This window comes from Lynx rufus, unplaced genomic scaffold (assembly GCF_022079265.1).
Source record: "Lynx rufus isolate CCGP_SWC_20201006 ecotype Redwood Valley unplaced genomic scaffold, mLynRuf1.p SCAF_5, whole genome shotgun sequence".
In the NCBI taxonomy this organism is placed as follows: domain Eukaryota; kingdom Metazoa; phylum Chordata; class Mammalia; order Carnivora; family Felidae; genus Lynx; species Lynx rufus.
Genome location: NW_025814867.1, coordinates 104,028,006 through 104,049,165, shown reverse-complemented (window position 1 = coordinate 104,049,165; position 21,160 = coordinate 104,028,006). Strand labels below are relative to the sequence as shown.

Here is a 21,160-nt window from a genome sequence, read left to right as displayed (position 1 = left end):
GGAGGACTGAAAAGGTGGCTCCAGTGTCAAGAAGCAAATCAATCAGTTTTCCTTCTATTTCTAGTTACCCAAGTCTCTGGGTTTCCAATAGACCGTTGGTTCAGGGGAGCCATCAAAAAGAGCCCTGGTCCCCATCAATCCCTTTCAGAGACATTGGTTATCTCAGCCCCTGCAGATTGAGGACACTGAGGGTATTTAGATCTCTAGTGATGGTCTCCACACAAGGGGCATGCCTTATGGGGTTTCAACATTGGTTGTCCCCTCTGAGGACATTCTGGTTTCCAGTGTCCTAAATGGCCACATAAATGGCACTTGGTGCCAGAACCTCAGGAAGTCTGGTCTGAAACAATATGTAAGGATGCGACTAAGGCCTCAGATTTTTTTTCTTTTTTTTAAAAATTTTTTTTTAATGTTTATTTTTGACAGAGAGAGACAGAGCATGAGCAGGGGAGGGGCAGAGAGAGAGGGAGACACAGAATCCGAAGCAGGCTCCAGGCTCTGAGCTGTCAGCACAGAGCCTGATGCGGGGCTTGAACTCACAGACAGCAAGATCATGACCTGAGCCGAAGTTGGACACTCAACGGACTGAGCCACCCAGGTGCTCAGGCCTCAGATTTTTTCTTAAGCTTCCTTTCCTGTTCCTTACTCTCCTCTTGATCTTGGTTATAACATACCCAACTGACAGCTTGAAAGAGCTCCTCCAGGATCCCTTCCAGACCTACAGCCAATTTTTGCAGCTTTCTCTGAATATCTGGGGCAATTGAGATTCTGTCCTTCAGAATCTGCTAGGCCTCGGGTGTTAAAGGAAATGGCTGTATATTTAAGGAGAGCCTCCCTTAACCTCTCTAGGAAGGCCGCCAGGTTTTCATTCTGCGTCTGTAAAATAGTGGCTAATTTAGCATAATTTATTATTATTATTATTACTATTATTATTATGTTTTTATTTATTTTTGAAGGAGAGAGAGACAGAGCATGAATGGGGGAGGAGCAGAGAGAGAGGGAGACATAGAATTTGAAGCAGGATCCAGGGTCTGAGCTGTCAGCACAGAGCCCAACATGGGGCTCGAACTCACAAACCGTGAGAAGTAGGGAACTGGAAGTCCCACAATAACGAGTTATTCATCCCCATTTCTTAGCTGCTGCCAGAACCCCACATTTCTCTGTCTCATTGAGTCTTGATTCAACAAAAACATTATATATTTTCAGGTCAATTAAAAAACGTACGTAATATACTTCTGAAAGACCTCTATATACTTAACCAGATCAGAAAATTTACTTAGATCTCCTTTTGTCTTTCTTAAATCTTGTAAACATATCATAGTGGTGCCTCCTTAAATCCCTTCTGCTGGCACTCTAGCTTCTTGTAGAGGACACATGACTGTTACATTACAGGGAGGGCCTAAGGTGGGCAGCAGGGAGAAGTGCACGTACTTAAGTCTGGATCTATGGATCAAGGACCCGAGGAGGAGGAGGTGGAAGACTTCTTTTCCTCCTTCTCTAAGTCTGCTTTGGGCGCAGGCAAGGAGCCCTTAATTTCCCCTCCGGATTGCTGGACTTTAGAAAGGGTTGGCATTAAATTACAATGAACCTTACATTGCTTACACATCTCGTTGTTTTTTCTTAAGGCCCCAAAACACTGAACATAGGAGCCTTCTCCCCATTTTCCCTCATGTTTGCAAAACAAGTCCAATTATAGGATAGTGTTATAATTGATATTTCCTGGGGGCGCCTGGGTGGCTCAGTCGGTTAAGTGTCCAACTTCGGCTCAGGTCATGATCTCATGGTTTGTGAGTTCAAGCCCTGTGTCAAGCTCTGTGCTGACAGCTCAGAGCCAGGAACCTGCTTAAGATTCTCTGTCTCCCTCTCTCTCTGCCCCTCCCCTGCTCCTGCTCTGTCTCTCTCTCAAAAATAAATAAACATTAAAAAAAAATTTAATTGATATTTCCCTCTGGCATCCAGGTTTCCTCCTATCCCAATTTTTCACAATGCATTCCAAAGGAGTACTGAACTTGGTGGGGGAATTGCCCATCTGTAGGTAGAAGGAAGAAAGGTGTCCCTTATCTCAATTTCCTATAGCTGGACAGGAGAAACCTCATCTCCTGACCCCATGTTTTGGCTGGCTATGCTACTGGCAGTCAAAAGTCCTGTCAGTCTCACGAGGTGCTGGTAGTAGTTACTCTAACCGAGGCTTGATTCTACCTCTGCAAGAGCTGACTCGTCTTCCCTGATGTCTCCTACGCCTCCATTTCCCACCTGCAGGACCTTGGGAGTAAGACTGTGACCAAGCAAGATTCCCCTGGTTGTAGAAGGATGCACTAATTTTATTTTGGTCCAACAGTAATTTACATATCAATCAACATCCATTGAGGGGGGTGCCAAAATCAAGGTCTATTCCCCTGCCGTTTTCAGCAATGCCTATATAAATATGTTCCAGCTAGGTGGATATCCATTTTTGGCATACACTGGGCTAAATTTAGCAAAATGGCGCCCATGTATCTTAGTAAAAGCCTTTCCTATATCTTCCATCCCTCACATGGCACAGGTGTCCATTCCTCCGCTAAACAGGAACAACACAAATGTGGAGCATTTGGAGGCTGGTGCAAGGGTATTGCCACCAATTCCCCAGCTTTTGGATCAAAAGTAGGGGCAATTTTAATCTTATACCAGTGTACTTTAAAAAAAAAACAACTTTTTTTTAATGTTTATTTATTTTTGAGAGAGAGAGACAGAGACAGAGAGACAGAGCATGAGTGGGACAGGGAGAGACAGAGAGGGAGACACAGAATCTGAAGCAGTCTCCAAGCTGTCAGCACAGAGCCCGACACGGGGCTTGAACTCACGGACAGTGAGATCATGACCTGAGCTGAAGTCAGACGCCCGACCAACTGAGCCACCCAGGAGCCCTACCAGTGTACTTTTAAAATCCATTTCATTTTAACCTTAGTCCATCCTGACCACACGTAAAGTTCCTGTCCAAAGATTTCCCTTCACAAACTTTCTACAACTTTCCTTTGCATTCAGATTTTGTCCCAAGCCATTTCTCTCCAAACAACTAGTCTCATTTAGGACAAAATTACTTTCTTTTACCTTCAACCAAAATGTATTTCCATTCCTTATATCTTTTTTACACATCTACTTTTTTACATACAGAATTGCTCTCCTTGTTTCTGTCAGTCTTAACTACATTGTGCAGAATTTTAACTCTTAGAAACCTTAATCTTCAGAGAAAACTGTAGTAACCAATTGTAACCAATTGTAAACTGTTACACCAGAATTTTTAGATGGCAAATTTATGAATTAATCAAACACAAAGCATGTTTTCCCAACAGATCCAAATATCCTTAGTTTCTCTGCAATAAGTCAAAAGCACAAACCTATGTTTAGTAAGCCATGCTTTAATTTAGCATTCCATCCAATCTGGAAAAGGCCTAATGTCCAATGAATTTAATCCAGTTTATCATCCAAGCAAAACTTTAAAGTTTCAACAATTACCCATGAAAACTTTGAGACAGACAAAATTAACCATCATTTTAAGTCACCTTTTTGCTGACAAATTGCAACAGAAATAACACGAGTTTCCTTGACCTTCAGCAAATCTAGGTAGAACAAGTTTTATATTTAATGCTGATAACTCTAAAGTCATGTCTATCTTAATTAAACCAGACTTAAATTAGTTTAAATACCAATATGTTCCATCTGTGTCCATTTAAAAGTCAATTTGTGCTCCATTGTCAGTTTTACCTGGGACACCAGTAGGGAAATCTGAACCTGGGCCACCAGGGCGGTCCACGTGGTGTGCTCTTCCCTCCCAGAGTGAGGGTGGGAGGAGGAGCCAGTGGTGCCTGAGGCACTGAGGCTGGTACAGGAATCAGTTTGTAGGCCCCACCCAAGGTGGTGCTGAAACTGGAGGAAGAAGGAGAAGGCTGATGAGGTAAGGTGCCACCAAGAAGCCTGGAGGCAGATGAAAGTCCAGAGGGCAGAGAAAGAGGTCTCCTGGTCCTAAAGCCTGTCATCTCAGAACAGATGAGAAGATGCAGATTTTCTCTCTTTCTTTTCTTTTTTTTTCTTCCCACCAAAAAGTGGAAATGGGTGATCCGTGTTGGGCCAGAGAGGACAGGGAAATTCCTTAAAACAAAAGGAGTTTCTGCAGCTGTTTGGGAATATTCCTTAAAGTCCCCATCCCAAGGCAGACTAACCAGAGATGGTTGGCTCTAATTATCATCTGCATCTTGTGGGAGGCTGCCAAATGTCTTCTCTCCCATCCCCACCGTGGGCATCAGGAGGAGGGTGAGCCCAGAAGATGTCGAAGTAAGTCCTGCTCTCCACTCTGCAAGAGGCCTTTGCAAATGAAAGGTCCAAAAAATGGGGACCTGGGAGGTGATCCAGGCCAGAGTGTTAGAAATAGAAGCAAACAGAGGGCCATCTTCCACTGTAGTTGGGACCTGTGAGGAGGACCCCTTGGTAGGTCCTGAGTAGGTCACTCAGATCACTCCTGGGAGGATATCTGAGGGATCAGTTTGAGCTTCTCTACTCATTTCCCAAAGGGAGAGGCTGGCCAAGACAGAAAAAGAAAATTCCACCAGATACCCAAATGGGATCAGGTTCTGCCAATGGCCTTCAGGCATCCAGAGTAGAATTGGTCAGGCCCTAGAAGTTGCTATTTCTCCTCCTGAGTTCAGTGCATCCGGGAGTTTTTCCTGAAAGGAGATTGGGACTCCACCACACCAATGTTCCCAACTATGATGGGGGATCAGCTGGGAGGAGATCCAAGGAGCCTGTCACCCGAGACTTGAGAACGGCAGTTGCGCTATTCGCTCTTAACGGGCTGACGGGTGCCCATTGTTTGGCTTGGGAGCTTTATTTAGGATAGAAAGAAAAGATGGGGTGCCAGCTGCTCTTTACTTATGGCTAGAAGATGTTGATATCCTGGACAAGCCCCCAAAGAAATGTTGCAGGGCTCTTTATCACAATACCAGGGATTCGTTGTCTGGCCACTTTGAAGGATGAAGAGGTGGACACAAAATGAGCAGTAGGCAAATGTTTATTAGAATATAAGATTAGAAAGTAAGAATAGTAGAAAAGCTCTCTTTGCAGAGAGGGGACATTCAAAAGTGAATGCCTACCAATAATCGGCAATGGTCCTGGTTTTATAAAGTTGTGGTTGCCCTCCCCCCTCCTTTCCTTTCCCCTTGTTTCTTCTCAGGTTTTACCTTTATTGGCATGATAACTCTAGGTGCTGCGTTGTCCATTCTTGATTGGCTTGTTTCCATTGTATGAGGGGTGGTCTAGGGCCACACCAGTTCCTTGTGGGTCATAGGTTTTATGGTCTTCGTATTTATAGTCAGGTCTTCTTGTCAAATTCCTGAAGCAAACCTGAGGGGGAGTCACTTGAGGGGGTTGGCTGTGGTCAGATACTCCCAGCATTGTTTCAAAATATTTCTTTCTCCACCCAGGGGCCTCAGGTCCTAATCCTTTCCCTTTCTTCCCATTTTATCCTATTTGTTTCCTATCATAATGTCTCAGTCACCTTGGGCTGTTATAACAAAATACCAGAGACTGGGTGGCTTAAACAACAAATATTTATTTCTCACAGTTCTGGAGGCTAGGAAGTCCAAGATCAAAGATCTGGCAGATTCGGTATCTGGTGAAAGCGCTCTTCCTGGTTTGCCTTTCCCTTTTTATAAGGGAGTTAATCTCATCATGAGGGCCCCGCCCTCATTACCTATTCTAACCCTAGTCACCTCCCAAAGGCCCTACCTCCAAATACCATCATATTGGGTAGGGCTTTGGTATATGAATTTAAGGGGGGGGCACATTCAGTCAATAGCTGCTGAATTGACTGCTTTAACACTGACTTGGAACTTCAGACACAGAAGCCTCAGAAGTTAGTCAGGATTTTCTGCAGATCTCACCCATGCTCAGCAAATATGCTCCCCTGTGGATTGTGTGGCCTTAGCCAGGGATGCTGGGGAAACTGTGTCTGTCTAGGTACCTAGTACTTTGTAGGTTTTGTACATAGTAGGTGCAGAGTAGATGCATATCACTATGAATACAGTGATACACAGTAGTGCGTAGTAGGTGCATATCAATAGGGACTGAGAGTGTGACTGGAAAAAGGACCCCCGGAATCCACATCCAGGGTCGTATTTTGCCCCGTCAGTGCCGATGCAATGGGTTGCTCTTTCTTTAGGATGTTTATATACACTCCAAGTCCCATAATATTACTAATCTTGCTTCTCTGTATCTTGGCAGAGTGGTCTCAGCTCCATTTCTGAGCTCAGATGAGTGTTTACCCCTTTCCTGGTGCTCTCCCTCCTGAGAACTGGGTAGCACTGGGCAGCCCTACATAGAAAACTAGGAGACCTTCTGGCCTGTCCTTGTCCACATGTGGCCAGGTGCTCTGCTGAGGACTCCAGGCCCCTGCTCTTCATGGTCAGGCCTGCTTGGGGTGGCTGGATGGCTCCCCCACAGGCAGCAGGCCTGCGGCGGGCAGACACCAGCTGGCTCCTCTCCCCACACTGCCCCATCTGCTGGATGAAGGTGACCTTGGGGGGGGGGGGGAGATGCTGGGCAATTTACAGCCTGAGGGCTAAGTGTGTGTGCTGGGAGATGAGAGAAGGAGGTTGTGGGGGAAGGGCACCTTGCTTCCCCTGGAGAAAGGAGCAAGAAAACCTCCTTTCCCCACACCCCTTCTAGATCAGCCGGTGCTAGAATTCCACCCTCTCAGCAAGTTACTTACCTGTCTGAGCCCGAGTTTCCTCATCTGTCTGAAAGACAGGGAAGATCATAATGGAAATTCATGTTATTAGTACTTCAAGCAAAGAAGCTAAATTAGTTTGCCAAATTCCCACCTGCCTTAAGATGAGACTTAAGTCTGTGGCAGGTGATGAAGCAAACAAGGGCTAAGGACAACCAGAATCCTGCCAAGATCAGGTGCCAAGGCAATCCTGCCGTGACCTTGAATAACTCCAGAAGAGGAAGGGCTGGACAGAAGTTGCAGGCTGTCTGCAGATTTTCATCCTCCCAGTTTTCCAGGGAGAGGACAAGAATAAAATGCCTTTAAGAGCCAGGCCAGGTAATGCAAATGAGTGGAGTATGCCGGGGATTGCACAGAAAACACTAGCCACGTGCTGCACTTCTACAAAGATGTGTTCTCGACTTGCTGATAAAGCAAATGGTCCTCTGGGTATGTTTTATTTTCTCACTTTTTGTGGATTCATGAGCTCAGAGAAATTATTTCTCTACCACAAGCAAAATACTAAAATACAGGCCCAAGTAACAGCTGTGGAAAGAGCTATAAAGACCTGGGGAATGCGTGCCCCCCCAACCCCCCAGAAGAGCAGAAGCTGGTAACCTCGGCTAATCCATGGGGGGTGAGCATGTGGGCTCAGGGTGGCCAGATCTTCTCCTTTTTTTATTTAACAGAACCTGGAAATCCAGACTTTTTAAAATCTGGAATCTGCTGTTGTTTGCTGGGATTTCTTTTTCTTCTTTTCTTTTAATGGCACAAATGTTGTTTACAACTTTGTACACACCGAATAAAACCCACCTGCCTGTGGTCCATTTGCATCCCACCTTCTACATAGTCTGCTGAATGTTGAAGTGTTCTTGACAAATTACTCCAAATTTGGCATTCCTGGGAGGGTTTGCAGCTGGGAGGGCCATGTCTTTGACCTTGAGTTGGGCCTTGTATCCTCAGGACATTCCAGGGGGCTGGTGCAGGCTGGACAGAGGGGCAATCTCCTTTTGTCAGCAGAATTTCTTTCCTGGTGTCTTTATGTCACCCTAAGGTAGTCACTGGGGCACCAGCTCCTTTTGTAGGCCACCTCCTGACCTCTCCTTGGGTAGATATTAAAGAAGAAACACTTCCGATTGTCCTGATCAACTTCACAGCAGAGATGACAGGCCAGCAGCGTTGGGGGGAGCCCTGGTGGCCTCTAGGCCCAGCCCCTCATTTTAAGCATATAGAAGCTGAGATGCAGGAAGCCCAGCCACCTTGCTGGAGCCCCCAGATCCTCAGTGACAGCTAAGAAGTGAGCTCCTAGGCTTCCTGCCTCATTGTCCAACAACCATGCCATTGCCACCCCCACCATGGACACTTAGCCCCTTTAGGCCTTCTGTAGAGGTTACCTGGACATTGGAACAGACTAAATGGCCAAACTTCAGAACTGAGGCTGGGAAAACTTGGGAAGGCCAGAAGAAGAACAGGGGTCTCTGCATGTGGGCAGAATTCACCCAAGATCCATCCAGAAGAAAGGTGTGTTGATTATTTTGTTACCAGGATCTGGGGTCACCCATGCCCTGGAACTTACTGGACCATGATGCCAGGCAAAGCCAGCAGGAGGGCAGGCCTGGAAGAGGCATTTCCCTGGGTCTGCACAGGTTTTCCCAGAGCTGCTCCCATGGGCGGGTCAGGGAAGCAAGCTAAGGCTCTCCCTCCACCCTCCTCTCAGAGGGCTTTCCACCTGCACACTTTTCAGTCTGGTGGAGGGTTTGCATCTTCTGATGGAAGGTTTCTTGGAGGGAAGTGTGGCCAAAAAAACTGTTCATCCTATGATTCCTAACCTGTGATCTGCTATTTGATCTTAAATCACTCACTTTTAAAAATGAAGAGCTTTAGTGGCACTGGGGGTAGCTTTGTCGGTTAAGCATCTGACTTCAGCTCAGGTCATCATCTAATACGAGTTCGAGCCCCGCATCAGGCTTTGCCCTGACAGCATGGAGCCTGTTTGGTATTCTCTCTCTCCCTCTCTCTCTCTCTGCCACGCCCCCCCCAACCTCTCTCTCTCTCAAAATAAATAAACTTTAAAAAAATATCAAGAGCTTCAACTATACCCACCAACAATCTTTGTGAAAAAGGTATAAATTATTAAGAAATTGGAAAATGTATTCATTTAGATTTTATTTCTTTTACTGCTTATGATTGACAGGGGTGAGTAACATTAATTCAACCCTGGTTATAGTTCCCTGAATACCTTTGTATACCTTATTTCATGGAGTATTCAAAGCATGTCTCGAAGGTGGGATTCTTATTTTTTTACTTTTATTCCTTTCCTATGTACCCTTTGGGGGAATCAAGGCTCAGAGACAGCAAAAAGCTTATTAAATTATCCACCCCAGCTTAGAAGGTCTGTCTGTCTCATTCTGGCTGCATCCTCAGGCTCTGACATGGTGCTTACGTGAAGCAGGTGCTCAGTAAGTAGTTGCTGATATGTAATTCCCCAGGTGGAAGTGCAAGTGGGTGATGAGACTTTCATGAACGATGAACAAAGACCTCATGGGATGAAGAAGGAAAGAAAGAAGTTTGCATAATTAAACAAAATTTTAATGCTTATTTATTTTTGAAGGAGAGAGAGTGTGTGAGGAGGGGAGGGGCAGAGAGAGAGGGAGACACAGAATCTGAAGCAGGGTCCAGGCTCTCAGCTGTCAGCACAGAGCCCAATGTGGGGCTCGAACTCACAAACCGGGAGATCATGACCTAAGCTGAAGTTGGACACCCAACGGACTGAGCGACCCAGATGCCCCAAGAAGTTTGCATAATTAATCTTGAAATAAGAAATGACTTTATATGTCACAACTTCTTTCTTCCAAGGATTTTGAGGTGTTTGACAGGTACCTCACTTGTCTGTCCACCCATCCTGGCAACATTTCTGGCCAGTGAGGAGACACAAGGCCGACATACAGTGATCTCCTGCCTCTGTTTGCTCCTGCACTGCTGGAATCTTCAGGCATCTTGAAGGAGAGGCCCTTCACTGCCCCATCACCTAGGAGTGGCCATCACTGATTTCAGCAAGGAAGATTAACTCAAATGTCACCTTGGCCTCTTAGTAGGTGTAGAGAAAACAACTTAACATTGATTGTGGTAGGGTATTTAGAGAAAGCATGTGGGCACAATTCCCAAAATCTGCCTTCCACTCAAAATATGACCTTTAATGGATACTGTGATTCCTAGAACATTGCAGGAGATAGAGTTGAAAAGAAGCAAAACCTCAAGTAAATGCAAAACATTTCTGTAAAGCTTTTATTATCAGAAAGCAACATACTTCTAATTTTAGCTATAGCTGTAGATATAAGCTTTGCTTATATTAATTCGCCCGATATGGTATCTTTTCATCAAAATCACAGAGAAAAAATAGGGGAAGTGACTTTACAGTCACAATATTCCTGGGATATTTCTATGTCCAAACTGGAGATACAGAAACCTGTAAATTGCACATCGTGGGAAGTTCACATGAGACTCCTAAATTCACCATTGCCATGACCTGTCTTAAAAGTTGGTATGAGACACAGAAGTCTCAATTAAATGCAGATGACAAGGTGTCCTGAGTTGATTTTTCTCACTTAACATTAGACTTTCTTAATTTAAGCAGCTCAGTAAGAAAGAAGACATAATAGAGTGTCTTGCTTTTAATTAAACATATAGATATATATTTTTTAATTTACTAGTTTAACTGAGATATTGCTTAATTTCCATTAATGCTGTGGATTTTTTTCCCTTTCCATAGAACACCATTCTTATTAATCTTGCTTGGATACAATTAGTTGTGCTGTGTTTATCTTCCTGGTTCCGCAGTTAATTTCAGCATAGAACCAATTTATTTACATTTTTCACTGCTCAGAACATCCTTCCCACCGAAAACTCATTGATAGTGGCACAATTCACGTTGTACTTTTATTTTGGGTAGAACAAAGCGAGAGATTGGTTTGGAGGAAGAAACGAGAGGGAGGTGTCTATAAAATGCTCTTCATCCGGTAGCATGGAATAGCAATGTTCCTAATGGAGGATACTAGCGCCCACTTCTTGGTGTAATTATGGTGCTGTGATCGGCCCTCTGCATCACTTTCTGTTCCCTCGGAAACAGATGACAGACTAAGAAAAGACGCCAGTATAGTTATTGCATTTCTAAACACCCAACAAACATAAACAGCGAAGCATCTTTTAACAGACTGTGACATACTGATTCACCACACATCTCTTGCCAAGTTAGGAGTCAGGAACTAAAACATTGACATAGGACAGCTCAGATTCGCTCTCTATGGAGAGTGTATAATACTGTAAGCATTCAAGGCTTAATAGAAAACCAGGTCTTCAGATGTATCTGGGGCCTTTAACCAAGCACTGTCTCAAGCAAGTTTCCGCACTCTGCTCAAAGGACAGGCCGTGCAGCCTCACTTGGCGTCTGATTCCCCCTTGAACTGGGCATCATCCATGGCCATATGAGTAGGCGGAGAAGAAGCAAATAGAAGCTACTTCCAATTCACAGCATGTCTCCAGCTGCCTTTTTTGCTTTCTACAGCCACCCAGGATGGAGCGAAGACTCTCATCATTTTAGAGAATGGGCTGATTACAGTATAACCTAAGCCTTATCAAAATCCCCCGACTGCAATCCTTGCATTTGTCAAATAATATTTACCAGGACTCAATATTTTCAACATTCATCTTCTCTCCTATATACTTGGATTTAGTTTCTGCTGGTTATTAGCCTAAAGGCAGCTCTAAGTTCTTAATCTAAGTCTTCTATCTAGAGTGATTGGAGGGCCTGCTCTTAACACATTTCGAGAAGTCTTGAGAATCAGCCACTGACACGAATGCATAAATGGATGAGCTGAGTAAAAGTGGCAGGAGTAGGGTTCCAAAGACCCTCCCTGTGCTATAGGGACGGGATCCTCCTCTTCCATCTTTGCATTCCAGGACGGGGAATTCCTCCTTGGCCAGTGTTTAAATTTTTTTTTTTTCAACATTTATTTATTTTTGGGACAGAGAGAGACAGAGCATGAACGGGGGAGGGGCAGAGAGAGAGGGAGACACAGAATCGGAAACAGGCTCCAGGCTCTGAGCCATCAGCCCAGAGCCCGACGCGGGGCTCGAACTCACGGACCGCGAGATTGTGACCTGGCTGAAGTCGGACGCTTAACCGACTGCGCCACCCAGGCGCCCCTTGGCCAGTGTTTAATAAGAAGAGGAAAAAGAAATAGTTTACAGTTCCTGGGGATTCCCGGTGGGTCGGGTGCTGTGCTGAGTACTTCCCATACGTGATCTCTTTCAATCTTCACATTTCATTTTTATCTTGCAGATGAAGACACATAGGCACTGACAGGTGAGTTCCCTTGCACGGGGCCACACAGCTGGTGAAGTGCAGGGTGCTCTGACTCTGCACATTGCCTCTCCTCTAAGTGCCTGTTCTACCAGGTGCTTGGATGGCACGGTGTGTAGAAGCAGAGGAAACCTCGCTACTCCACAGAAGAAACTACGAACAGGAAACCAGAAACCTCTGTGGCTCTCTTTCAAGAGTAAGAATAAATGTGCTGAACTATCCTTCAAGGCACTAATGACTGGGCTGCTGAACACTGTCATGGCTATTATTGTTTTCCAGGCTGACACTTGGCCCGTTCTCTCTCTTCTTTACTTTCAGGCTAATAATTAGATTTAAATCCCTGATAGGATTCTAACTTTGGTCACCCTGGGGGGTTCCAGGTTTCTTTACTATTGCTTGCAAAGATTTTATTTAAAAAAAAAAAAAAAGCCCCTTGAAACTAAGTACGTTACACTCAGCAACAGCTTTTTAAAAAATCTATTATCTTGTTGGGTCTTTTGAAGAACACATGCTGCTCTCTCTCTCTCTCTCTCCTCTCACCTTGAGATGTCAACCCCTATTTTTATCTCCCAATACAAAGAATAAAAATACTCAGGAGGACCAGAGAAGGCAGACTCCTAAGACACTGTTTTCATCCATCCCTGTGTTGCTGCCAGGTTCATTTGGACAGCATCCAGGCACTTGGAATCTGTTGACTCAAGAATTTTTTTTTCTTTTTTTAAAAATAAATTTGTTTTCTACATATAGTAGGACTTATTGTGGTGGTTTTGCCTCTCAGGGGAAAAATAAGGAACTGTTCTTTATATGAATGAATGAATCTCTTGGCCTCTGTGCCCAGTTACTTTGAGCAAGGGATCTAGAGGCATAGTTTTGCATGGAGCTGTTTACCCACCACCAGATACCCGTGCCGATTTGTGGCAGCACCCAAGTGCTCGTGATCATGAAAGCAGCTTTTCTCTACGTAGGTACCTGACCCAAACAGGTATGTTAAGTACTTTCAGGAACTAGATGGAGTCCTATAAATGAGTAGCTGGCTCGGGAGGGGATCACCAGTCTCATTAACACATGTTAAAGCAACTGAGTGGCCTCCCAGGGGGTCCAGTCACTCAGGAAAAATCTGTTCCGAGACCTACTCATCGCTATATGATGGCTCCTTCAGAGGATCCCGGATGCTTTTGAGGAGGGAGCTCGTTGGTTTCTCTACTGAGTCTACTCAGTTCATACAGCAAAGAAGAAGGATCCCAGCCAGAAGGCACAAGGATGAGGTTTGGTAATTCTTCCAGTCAAGCCCTTCAGCCGGATGTTTCCCAGGGGACTGTATTTAATACTTTGCCAGAAACATAAAAATAATACAAGAGCATTTAATTTTACTAACTGGGATGCTTTTAAAAAAGCTTAACTTAGGGGCAGCTGGGTGGCTCAGTCAGTTAAGTGTCTGAGTTCAGCTGAGGTCAGGACCTCACGGTTTGTGAGTTCGAGCCCCGTTTCAGGCTCTGTGCTGACAGCTCAGAGCCTGGAGCTTGCTTCAGATTCTGTTTCCCTCTCTCTCTGCCCCTCTCCTCCACTTGTGCTCTTTCTCTCTCAAAAATAAATAAACTTAAAAAAAGACTTTAAAAAAATTGTTGTATAATTTTGTTCACAATTTAGGCAATGAATGAATGCCTCATATCAGGCTAAAGCAATGAGCTTAAAGCATAAAGAAAAATTCCATTAATTTTCTGACAACTTCCTCTGAAAGTGAAAACAACTGATACTTGTTGATGTGTTCAAATATATCCCTCCATAGGTCCCACGGTAATATTTTCTGTTCCGATTTAGTAACAGTTGTTACCAGAACAATCCCTGTTGATAGCTAGGTATGTAGCTAAAGATAGGAGGAGATGTGGGCTCTATTGAATCCAGGATAATCAAATTAAAAAAAGATCCAAGATATATATACCCAACCAATTCAATTGTGAGAATTGAACACTTGATAACAGTGCAATAAAAACGTTTTTTTCAATTAACCAAATATAGGCATCCTCTAGCTTGCTAAAATGGGGTTTATGAACATCACATTCTAAAAATGTCTGGTTGAGTTGGGGATGGAAATTGCCAAAAGAGTGAGAAGCATTCCTGGGGGGTGGGGTGAGAGGCCTGCCACCACCCCGCTCTCACCCAAGGTGGTGGGGAAACTAGCCCTACAACTGGCAGGCAATGAGGCAAGAGCAAAGATTCCAGTACTTTCCAGTTGCCCTCAGCAGGAGAGCTATCTCCCCACACAATCTGTTATGTATACTGAAATTGCTAAATTACTCTATACTTAAAAAGTAAGTAAGTAGAGTGCTCCCACGGAAGATATACTCCATATCTTAAGCAAACAACACTTACATTTTGCCAACAATCCATGTGTTTAGACTGTCTATCAGCTTATATATCATGTCAGTTTAACCTTGAGAAATTTCGCAGGCAATTCAAAGAAAATTAGGAAGTGAAACGACAGTTGTCTTTTCTGGAAGGCAGGGCTGTGATCAAATAAGATTATGTGAAGAGGAGGGTCCCGAGCCTTGTGCCATGCCGCCAGTGTGACAGCATCTATAAGGGAACTGCAATTTTGCAAACGTGCACAACTCGCAGGCTACCTGGCATCGAGACTGACATGGAATTGCGGTTTTTAGACTTCTAAATCATTTCTCTCCGAATTGGACTCCTCCCCAAGCATACTGCTTAGGAAGCATTTCTCATTGTCGCTCTTGGGAAAAGATACCTGGCCCTCCGGGGTGGCGGGCTATTCTCAGAGCTGAAGCGCTCCTGCATTCCAGTCAAACAGCTGACTAAAGGGATGGGTGTTCGCTAGAGTTCTAATTTCTAGGTCCACCATCACTTCTGTGCAGTCTGTACTGCTATCTTCAACATGAAACCATCAGTCCAATTATCCAGAACTCAGGGTTAAATACTTTATTTCCCCGATTCGAGCATGAAGCTTCTACATGCAAAATAAACACTGGGTGCAGAGTTCCGGCATGGCCTCATACTTACTAACACCAAGGCTGTCGAGTGTGCTCGAATCTCTGAGCTTCTGGGGAAATCATGTCCTACATAGATGGTGTTACCATAATCCAGTATTTTCTAAAGCTGTCAAACTTGAAGCCTTCAGCTGGAAAGGCGCCGTGCAAAAATGAAATCGAGTTGCATCTGGAAGGCTGCACCTCCGTGGGAGTCCTAATCAGGTTGAGTGCAGTTCTGTGCTATCCAGAGCAGCCTTCAGTGCAGGAGGTAGGCCATTTAAATGCTTTGTGAACTCCATTAGTTACTCCTGCTGAGAGTGAAAAAGTCCTCATAAATGCATAAAAAATTAAATTGCCTATAAGGTAAGAAATGAGATGGTACCTTGCTGCCAAATATTATTTTCCATTCAAATAGTCTACAATCACACATACAATGCAGAATCATAGAGCACATACCTGTAAGGCATGTGGCGCTGACTAGGAATGCTGTGCTGGAAAAGCTAGGGACATCTCATCACCTGGTAACAATCCCCTGACTTGACTTCAAGTTTCCTTCCCCTCTGTCCCCACCCCCATCCCAGACGGCACTCCCAGTCTCCATTCCAGGCTCAACATGGGGGTCAGGCCAGCCCAGGGGGAGTGTCAGAGACACCTGGCCTAGATGAGTGAGAGAAGGAGGCCCAGACCCTGTCAGAACGGCCAAGGTGCAAGCTGGGGTGCATGGGACTTCTGAGAGAGATGCACTCTTTTTTTCTTCCCTCTATGTTCCCAGACCTTGGCAGAAGGTGTCTGGGACTGCAATTGCTGTTTCGCCATACACGTGCAACCTGTGAAGGTAGGCAAGAGCTAGCTGGAGAGCTGGCGAGACGCTGGGTCCTTAAGACACCGTTCTGGGGCCACTATCCAGCTATGCATCTGAATTTTCAGTAACATTAGCCAATAAACCCCATTTTTCTTAGATACAAGTTTTCTTTCACTTGTAATCAAAACAGTCCTGACAAACAATTGAAATGGAGAACCGTTTTAACTTACGTGTATCTTGGAAGAGGTTTCTCTCATTCTGCTGGTGAGGAGGGGCACAGAAACGTGGGGTGGGGTTGTCAAGTTCTCTGTTAGTTAGCAGTATACATGGGACCATAACCCAGGGTTCTTACTTTCTCATGGGATGTTCACACTAGACCATGGGAAAAATTCAACACAAGGGACTTGCTTAAAACTTTTAGTTAAACCTTTGCTCCAATTAAAAGATTACTTATTGGTGGAGTGCCTGAGTGGCTCAGTCAGTTAAGCGTCCGACTTTGGCACAGGTCATGATCTCATGGTTTGTGGGTTCGAGCCCCACATCTGGTTCTGTGCTGACAGCTCAGAGCCAGGAGCCTGCTTCGGATTCCGTCTCCCCCTCTCTCTCTTCCCCTTCCCCGCTTGCATTCTCTCTCTCAAAAATAAACATTAAAAATATGTTAAAAGATTACTTATTGGTTATTTTCTTTAAAAAAGAACTTCTAAATTAGTATCTTAACTGATCCTTTGCATCATTACCTCGAATACGGACAACTTGAAAATACAATAAATTTCTTAGAAAGGTGCTTGTGGCCTGCTTTAACAACAATAGAAATAGCCCAACAAAATAGCTTAAAATGTTTTATTAAGTATATATAATATTACAGGGTAATATTTACAAAGTTATGTTTTTAAATAAAAAAGTATCTTGGCAAAGATTGCAGATATTCAAAGCTTCAAACGGTGATAAATTGATTTAATACATATAAAAAAAACCTTTAACGGTAACACAGCTGTAAAACAACTTTGGTCTTTAAATCACTGCAAAAAATGGCTACTGACAAATAGCACACCTTTAATTGCTATGGAAAAAAGCCCCAAGAGAGGATCTTGCACATAGCAACACTGGAGTTTTTTTTATTTAGAAATGGTTAATGGATATTTATATGATGTGGGATCTAAATCTCAACAATGGCTTTTTGTAAATAATGCTCCATTTAATAAAAACAGAAATGTTTCTTTCTCTCATCAACCCTGATAACAACACTTTTAAGATTCCATTGATGTCGCCTTACAGAGAAGCTTATTACAAATGCTCTCTTTTTTTTCAAAAGGCTAAATTTATGGGAAAGCTGGTCTTAAATGATAAGTAAGAGCTGTCAAAAGCCAAAGGCAGGAAAACTTCCTGCTCACTGCTTATCTCTTAAAAGTTACCTGGATTATTATCCCTATTAGCCACAGAAAATGACTTAACAAAGGACCCCACTGGGTGATGGCAGTTAGTGATTTTGAGAATATGACACATGTAAAACTAAAGTTTCTAAACAAACTCTCCATCAAATAAAACATAATAAAAAGATAAAGGGTTGCCCAACAATCATTTCTCCAGTTTCCAATGGCAGGTAAATAAAGGAGTATGCATTTCCATACACATCCCACAGGTCTGTTTTTGAATACCCCCTTTAGGACAAAAAACATCTAGAAGGTGATACAGAGCTTAATTCTTAATGAGATGGAGGAGTTGAACACATCACTTTTTGAGCTTTATTCATTCAAATCACAATTTGGTCATTTACTAAATTGACTGTAGCATCCCAGAATAACCAATACTCTCAAATTTGGGATAGCCCCATTATTTTCATCTTGACATTCTCAGAAATTTAAACAAAATGGACCTGGAGTTTCCAGGTGAACAATCATCACCTTTTAAGGTTTTCGGAGCATGTGAAATTTGTTGGAAAAGAAAACTATCTAAATCACTCTACTGAAAATAGTAGGGCATCTACACACAGCCAACTCTCAATCATCGAACCTATGTACTGAACATCTAATGTATGCAAAACACTGCAGGAAGAGAAAGGAAAAAAAAAAAAAGCTCTTGCCATAACAGAATTTCAACATCAAGTGAGAAGCAAGACAAAAAAACCCCACTAGACCTCAGCAGACACACGTGAAGTATTAAGCAAGGTGTTAGATGAAAGAGGGGGGTGGACTACAGAGGAGAGCCAGTAGGGGAGGCAGGGCTCGAGGAGAATGTTTTGAAGGAGACGGAAAAATCAGATTTGGCCAAAAACACTGGAAACGTTGTTGCAAAAACGACAAGGGGTGTCAGAGAATGTACAATAAATAAAATCGAGTGGAAGAGTCGGTGGCAAAAATTGGGATCACTGAGTTAAAAGCAGGTTGTGTGGGGGAGGAACAGATACGTGATGCTCAAAACTAATGCTAATTCTAATTTGGTGGAACAAAAAAAATCGGGAGCCCACTACACGTCTGATTTAAAGAGAATGACCTGGCCCAATGATGGCCAAGCAAGAGGGCTCCCGCTGATGTGGTCCCTTTTCCAGAGAAGCTGACAACTAGTAAGAGCGAGAGTTGATGTCACCTGGCATCTCTCCTGCTTCCTCTGTGCGTTGTCTAGGGCAGTGAGTGCCTCAAAAGACAGGCAGCATTAAAGAGAACACAAAGGATGGGTGGGTCCCAAGACTGAACCCCAAAGAAATGAGAGTTTATTGCATATTAAAAGGTACAACCTTAGCTTATAAAAAAGTTTACTATAAAGGTTTTCATGCCTTTCTTTTTCTTAATAGAGAATAGGTATCTGGATCGTTTTCAAGTTCATCTGCTTTTCTCCTCCCTTCATCAAAACTGATTTCTAAAGTAACAAACAATATAGTAAAATATAAACATTTTCAGAGGGAAAAAGAGCAGCAAGAGCCATCAGATTTATATAAAGGAACACAGCTCCCTCTACATATGATAATATTTTGGACAGCAACACACTTAGGAAAGAAAAACAAAAAAAATTTTTTTCAAGAAGAGCTGTCCTCATCGTTTGTTCGGTTTTCTGAGAAGCATCAGCAGGTCATAAAATTGAGGTTTGCCATGGGCAAAACCATTTGGTCCCAACATGAAATATGAAAATTAATTTGGCATAAAAGAGGCACATGGGAACAGTTAGTGGACTAAGAAATAACTATTAGTAATGTAACTACAGATATGAATGTCTTATTAGACAGACAGGAAGAATTACTAGTATTTTTAGAAGGTATTGTGAGCAGTCAAAAAGCTTGGCAAATTACCTAGAAGTTTTTGAAGTTTTAAATGATCAAATATTCGCATCAAATATAATTCCATCCAATAAAGATCTTTTAAAATGTTTTTACTAAGAGCATGAAATTAACATTTGCTCTCCTGTGGGTACCCACTGTTGTCCACACAGAAGATGCACGTGCCTACCTTATACATGTGCACACACACACACACACACACACATACACACACACAGAGGGAACCGAGTGCTAATAATCTAAGAGTACTCCAGGTGATCACAACGGTCAGAATGTTAGTTTTCTTCTAATGGGGGTAGGAAACGTGGGGGTTTTGTTTTACTTTCCAATCTTAGGGTAAGGGGCTTACGGAGGCAGGACTACAGGAGGGAGATGATGAGTGTTTATCATGCAACACAGACACAACAGTAACAAAACCACCCTTCCGAGGGCTGGCTTGTTGGCCTGACGGTGACACGTTATATTGCCATGCAGGAGACTCACAGTTCAAATCTCAATCTTGGTTTTTCATGCCCCAGATCAGAAAAGAAGTGAAGAAACATTGTAGATTGTGCCTTCAAATCCGAGGAAGGAAATACATATGTTACAACCATCGCTACTTTTGCTGAAAAGTGTGAACATAGTTCTCTGAAAATAAGTCTGGCTCCTTTCTGCAATGATGCTACCATGTCACGTGTCACGGGACCATGTTCAAAGAGGAGAAAAGGTGCTACATCTTGTACAGCAGAAGCAAATAACAGGAGGACAAGACAGGGTTTAAAGGGTTGTGTGAGTAAGAGATAAACACATTCATCAATAAAATTACCCTAACTCTGAAAAGGATTCATCACACGGTATGCTGAAGGAAGAATGTGTGAATGGCAACCCCCAAGAATGAAGACCATGGTCTCCTGCCGGAGATGTAGGCGGCATTCAAGATGTTCCCAACCAAACTCCTATCTGTACTTAAATTTGCTATTCCTTTGACCCAGAAGTCCCAGAAACCTTACTCGGCTAACACCAGCCATGACTGCCAAAGTGGCTGTGAACCCGAGTCTGCTAAGGTTCTGTGGAAGCCACTGTTCTTCACAGATCTCCCTGGGAAACCAACAGGTTAGCGTCAGGTGATTCTCAACCTCGAACCAATTCAAACTGGTAAACTACAGTCAAGAGGCCCTAAGATCTGAAAGGCATCATTCTTGGAAATTAGCCACTCTACCCTTGCCCCTTACTGAATAAAAATAACAACAAAAAACTGGATCTCAATTGGGCACACAACACAGATAATAATTCTTTTATTAACTAAATTACAAATGCTTTGAATAAAAACTTAACTGTAACAATCATTTAAGGGTCAAAGATTTACTTTCTCCCACAGATGAGAACCAGTAATTTTTCTTGTTTTCTTCTCCTGAACAGTGAATCAAGGCCATGGTGCTTAAACACAATTGTATTCCTTTCATGTCTTACTACTTTCCAAATCAGAGTCCATCACTTCACTTCAGTTACTCTGGAAAATTGAAAAATGAACATATAATCATTATTCCTGTCCATTTTCTATGCATTAACAAGTTGATGAATTTTTAAAAATTAAAAGTTTCAGATATACAGCATCTAAAAATAAAGAAAAAGTGTTTAATCTTAGATTTACAAAGGTCACAGATGTAAACCGGGTAAATCATTAGCCTTTTTAGTTGTAGTAAGTAAAAGGCCAATGCCACATGAAAATAAAAATCAACAAAGTCTGATAATCTCAGTTGCTGGGTTGGCTGAGAAGCCAAGAGATGTTGGTTTTTCAATGCAAAAGATATTGACCACAGAATAATATTCTATCACATTCACTTTAGACCTACATCATTCATTTGATGTAAGTGAAATAAACATGCGAGTAGGTGCAAGTGAAAGAGAAAACGGGATTGTGGTCCTTAGAAAGACAGTCTGAAACTGACGAGGCAGACACACTGTGAGGGCCTGGAGCCCACCAGAAAGATTTAAAAAAAGGTTAAAAAAAAGAAAAAAAACAAGAACA

At 43.1% G+C, this 21,160-nt stretch overlaps 1 protein-coding gene and 1 long non-coding RNA gene across 7 annotated transcripts in view; both read right to left on the bottom strand.

Moving 5' to 3' along the window:
• Positions 1–15,017: 15,017 nt before the first annotated feature.
• Positions 15,018–16,413, bottom strand: LOC124526457 (uncharacterized). The gene is made up of 2 exons (XR_006965677.1): positions 16,115–16,413; positions 15,018–15,390 (listed from the first exon to the last, which is right to left on the bottom strand). It is a non-coding gene; the product is annotated as an uncharacterized LOC124526457 (long non-coding RNA).
• A 3,984-nt stretch (positions 16,414–20,397) lies between these two features.
• The window catches only part of CD47 (CD47 molecule), a 46,097-nt gene continuing 45,334 nt past the window's right edge, over positions 20,398–21,160 (bottom strand). For all 6 annotated transcript variants that reach the window (XM_047098631.1, XM_047098625.1, XM_047098626.1 and 3 more), the window contains one exon: positions 20,398–20,641. In XM_047098631.1, the coding sequence (XP_046954587.1) occupies positions 20,637–20,641 (5 nt within the window). In that variant the 3' untranslated portion in view covers positions 20,398–20,636. The remainder of the gene's footprint in view (positions 20,642–21,160) is intronic.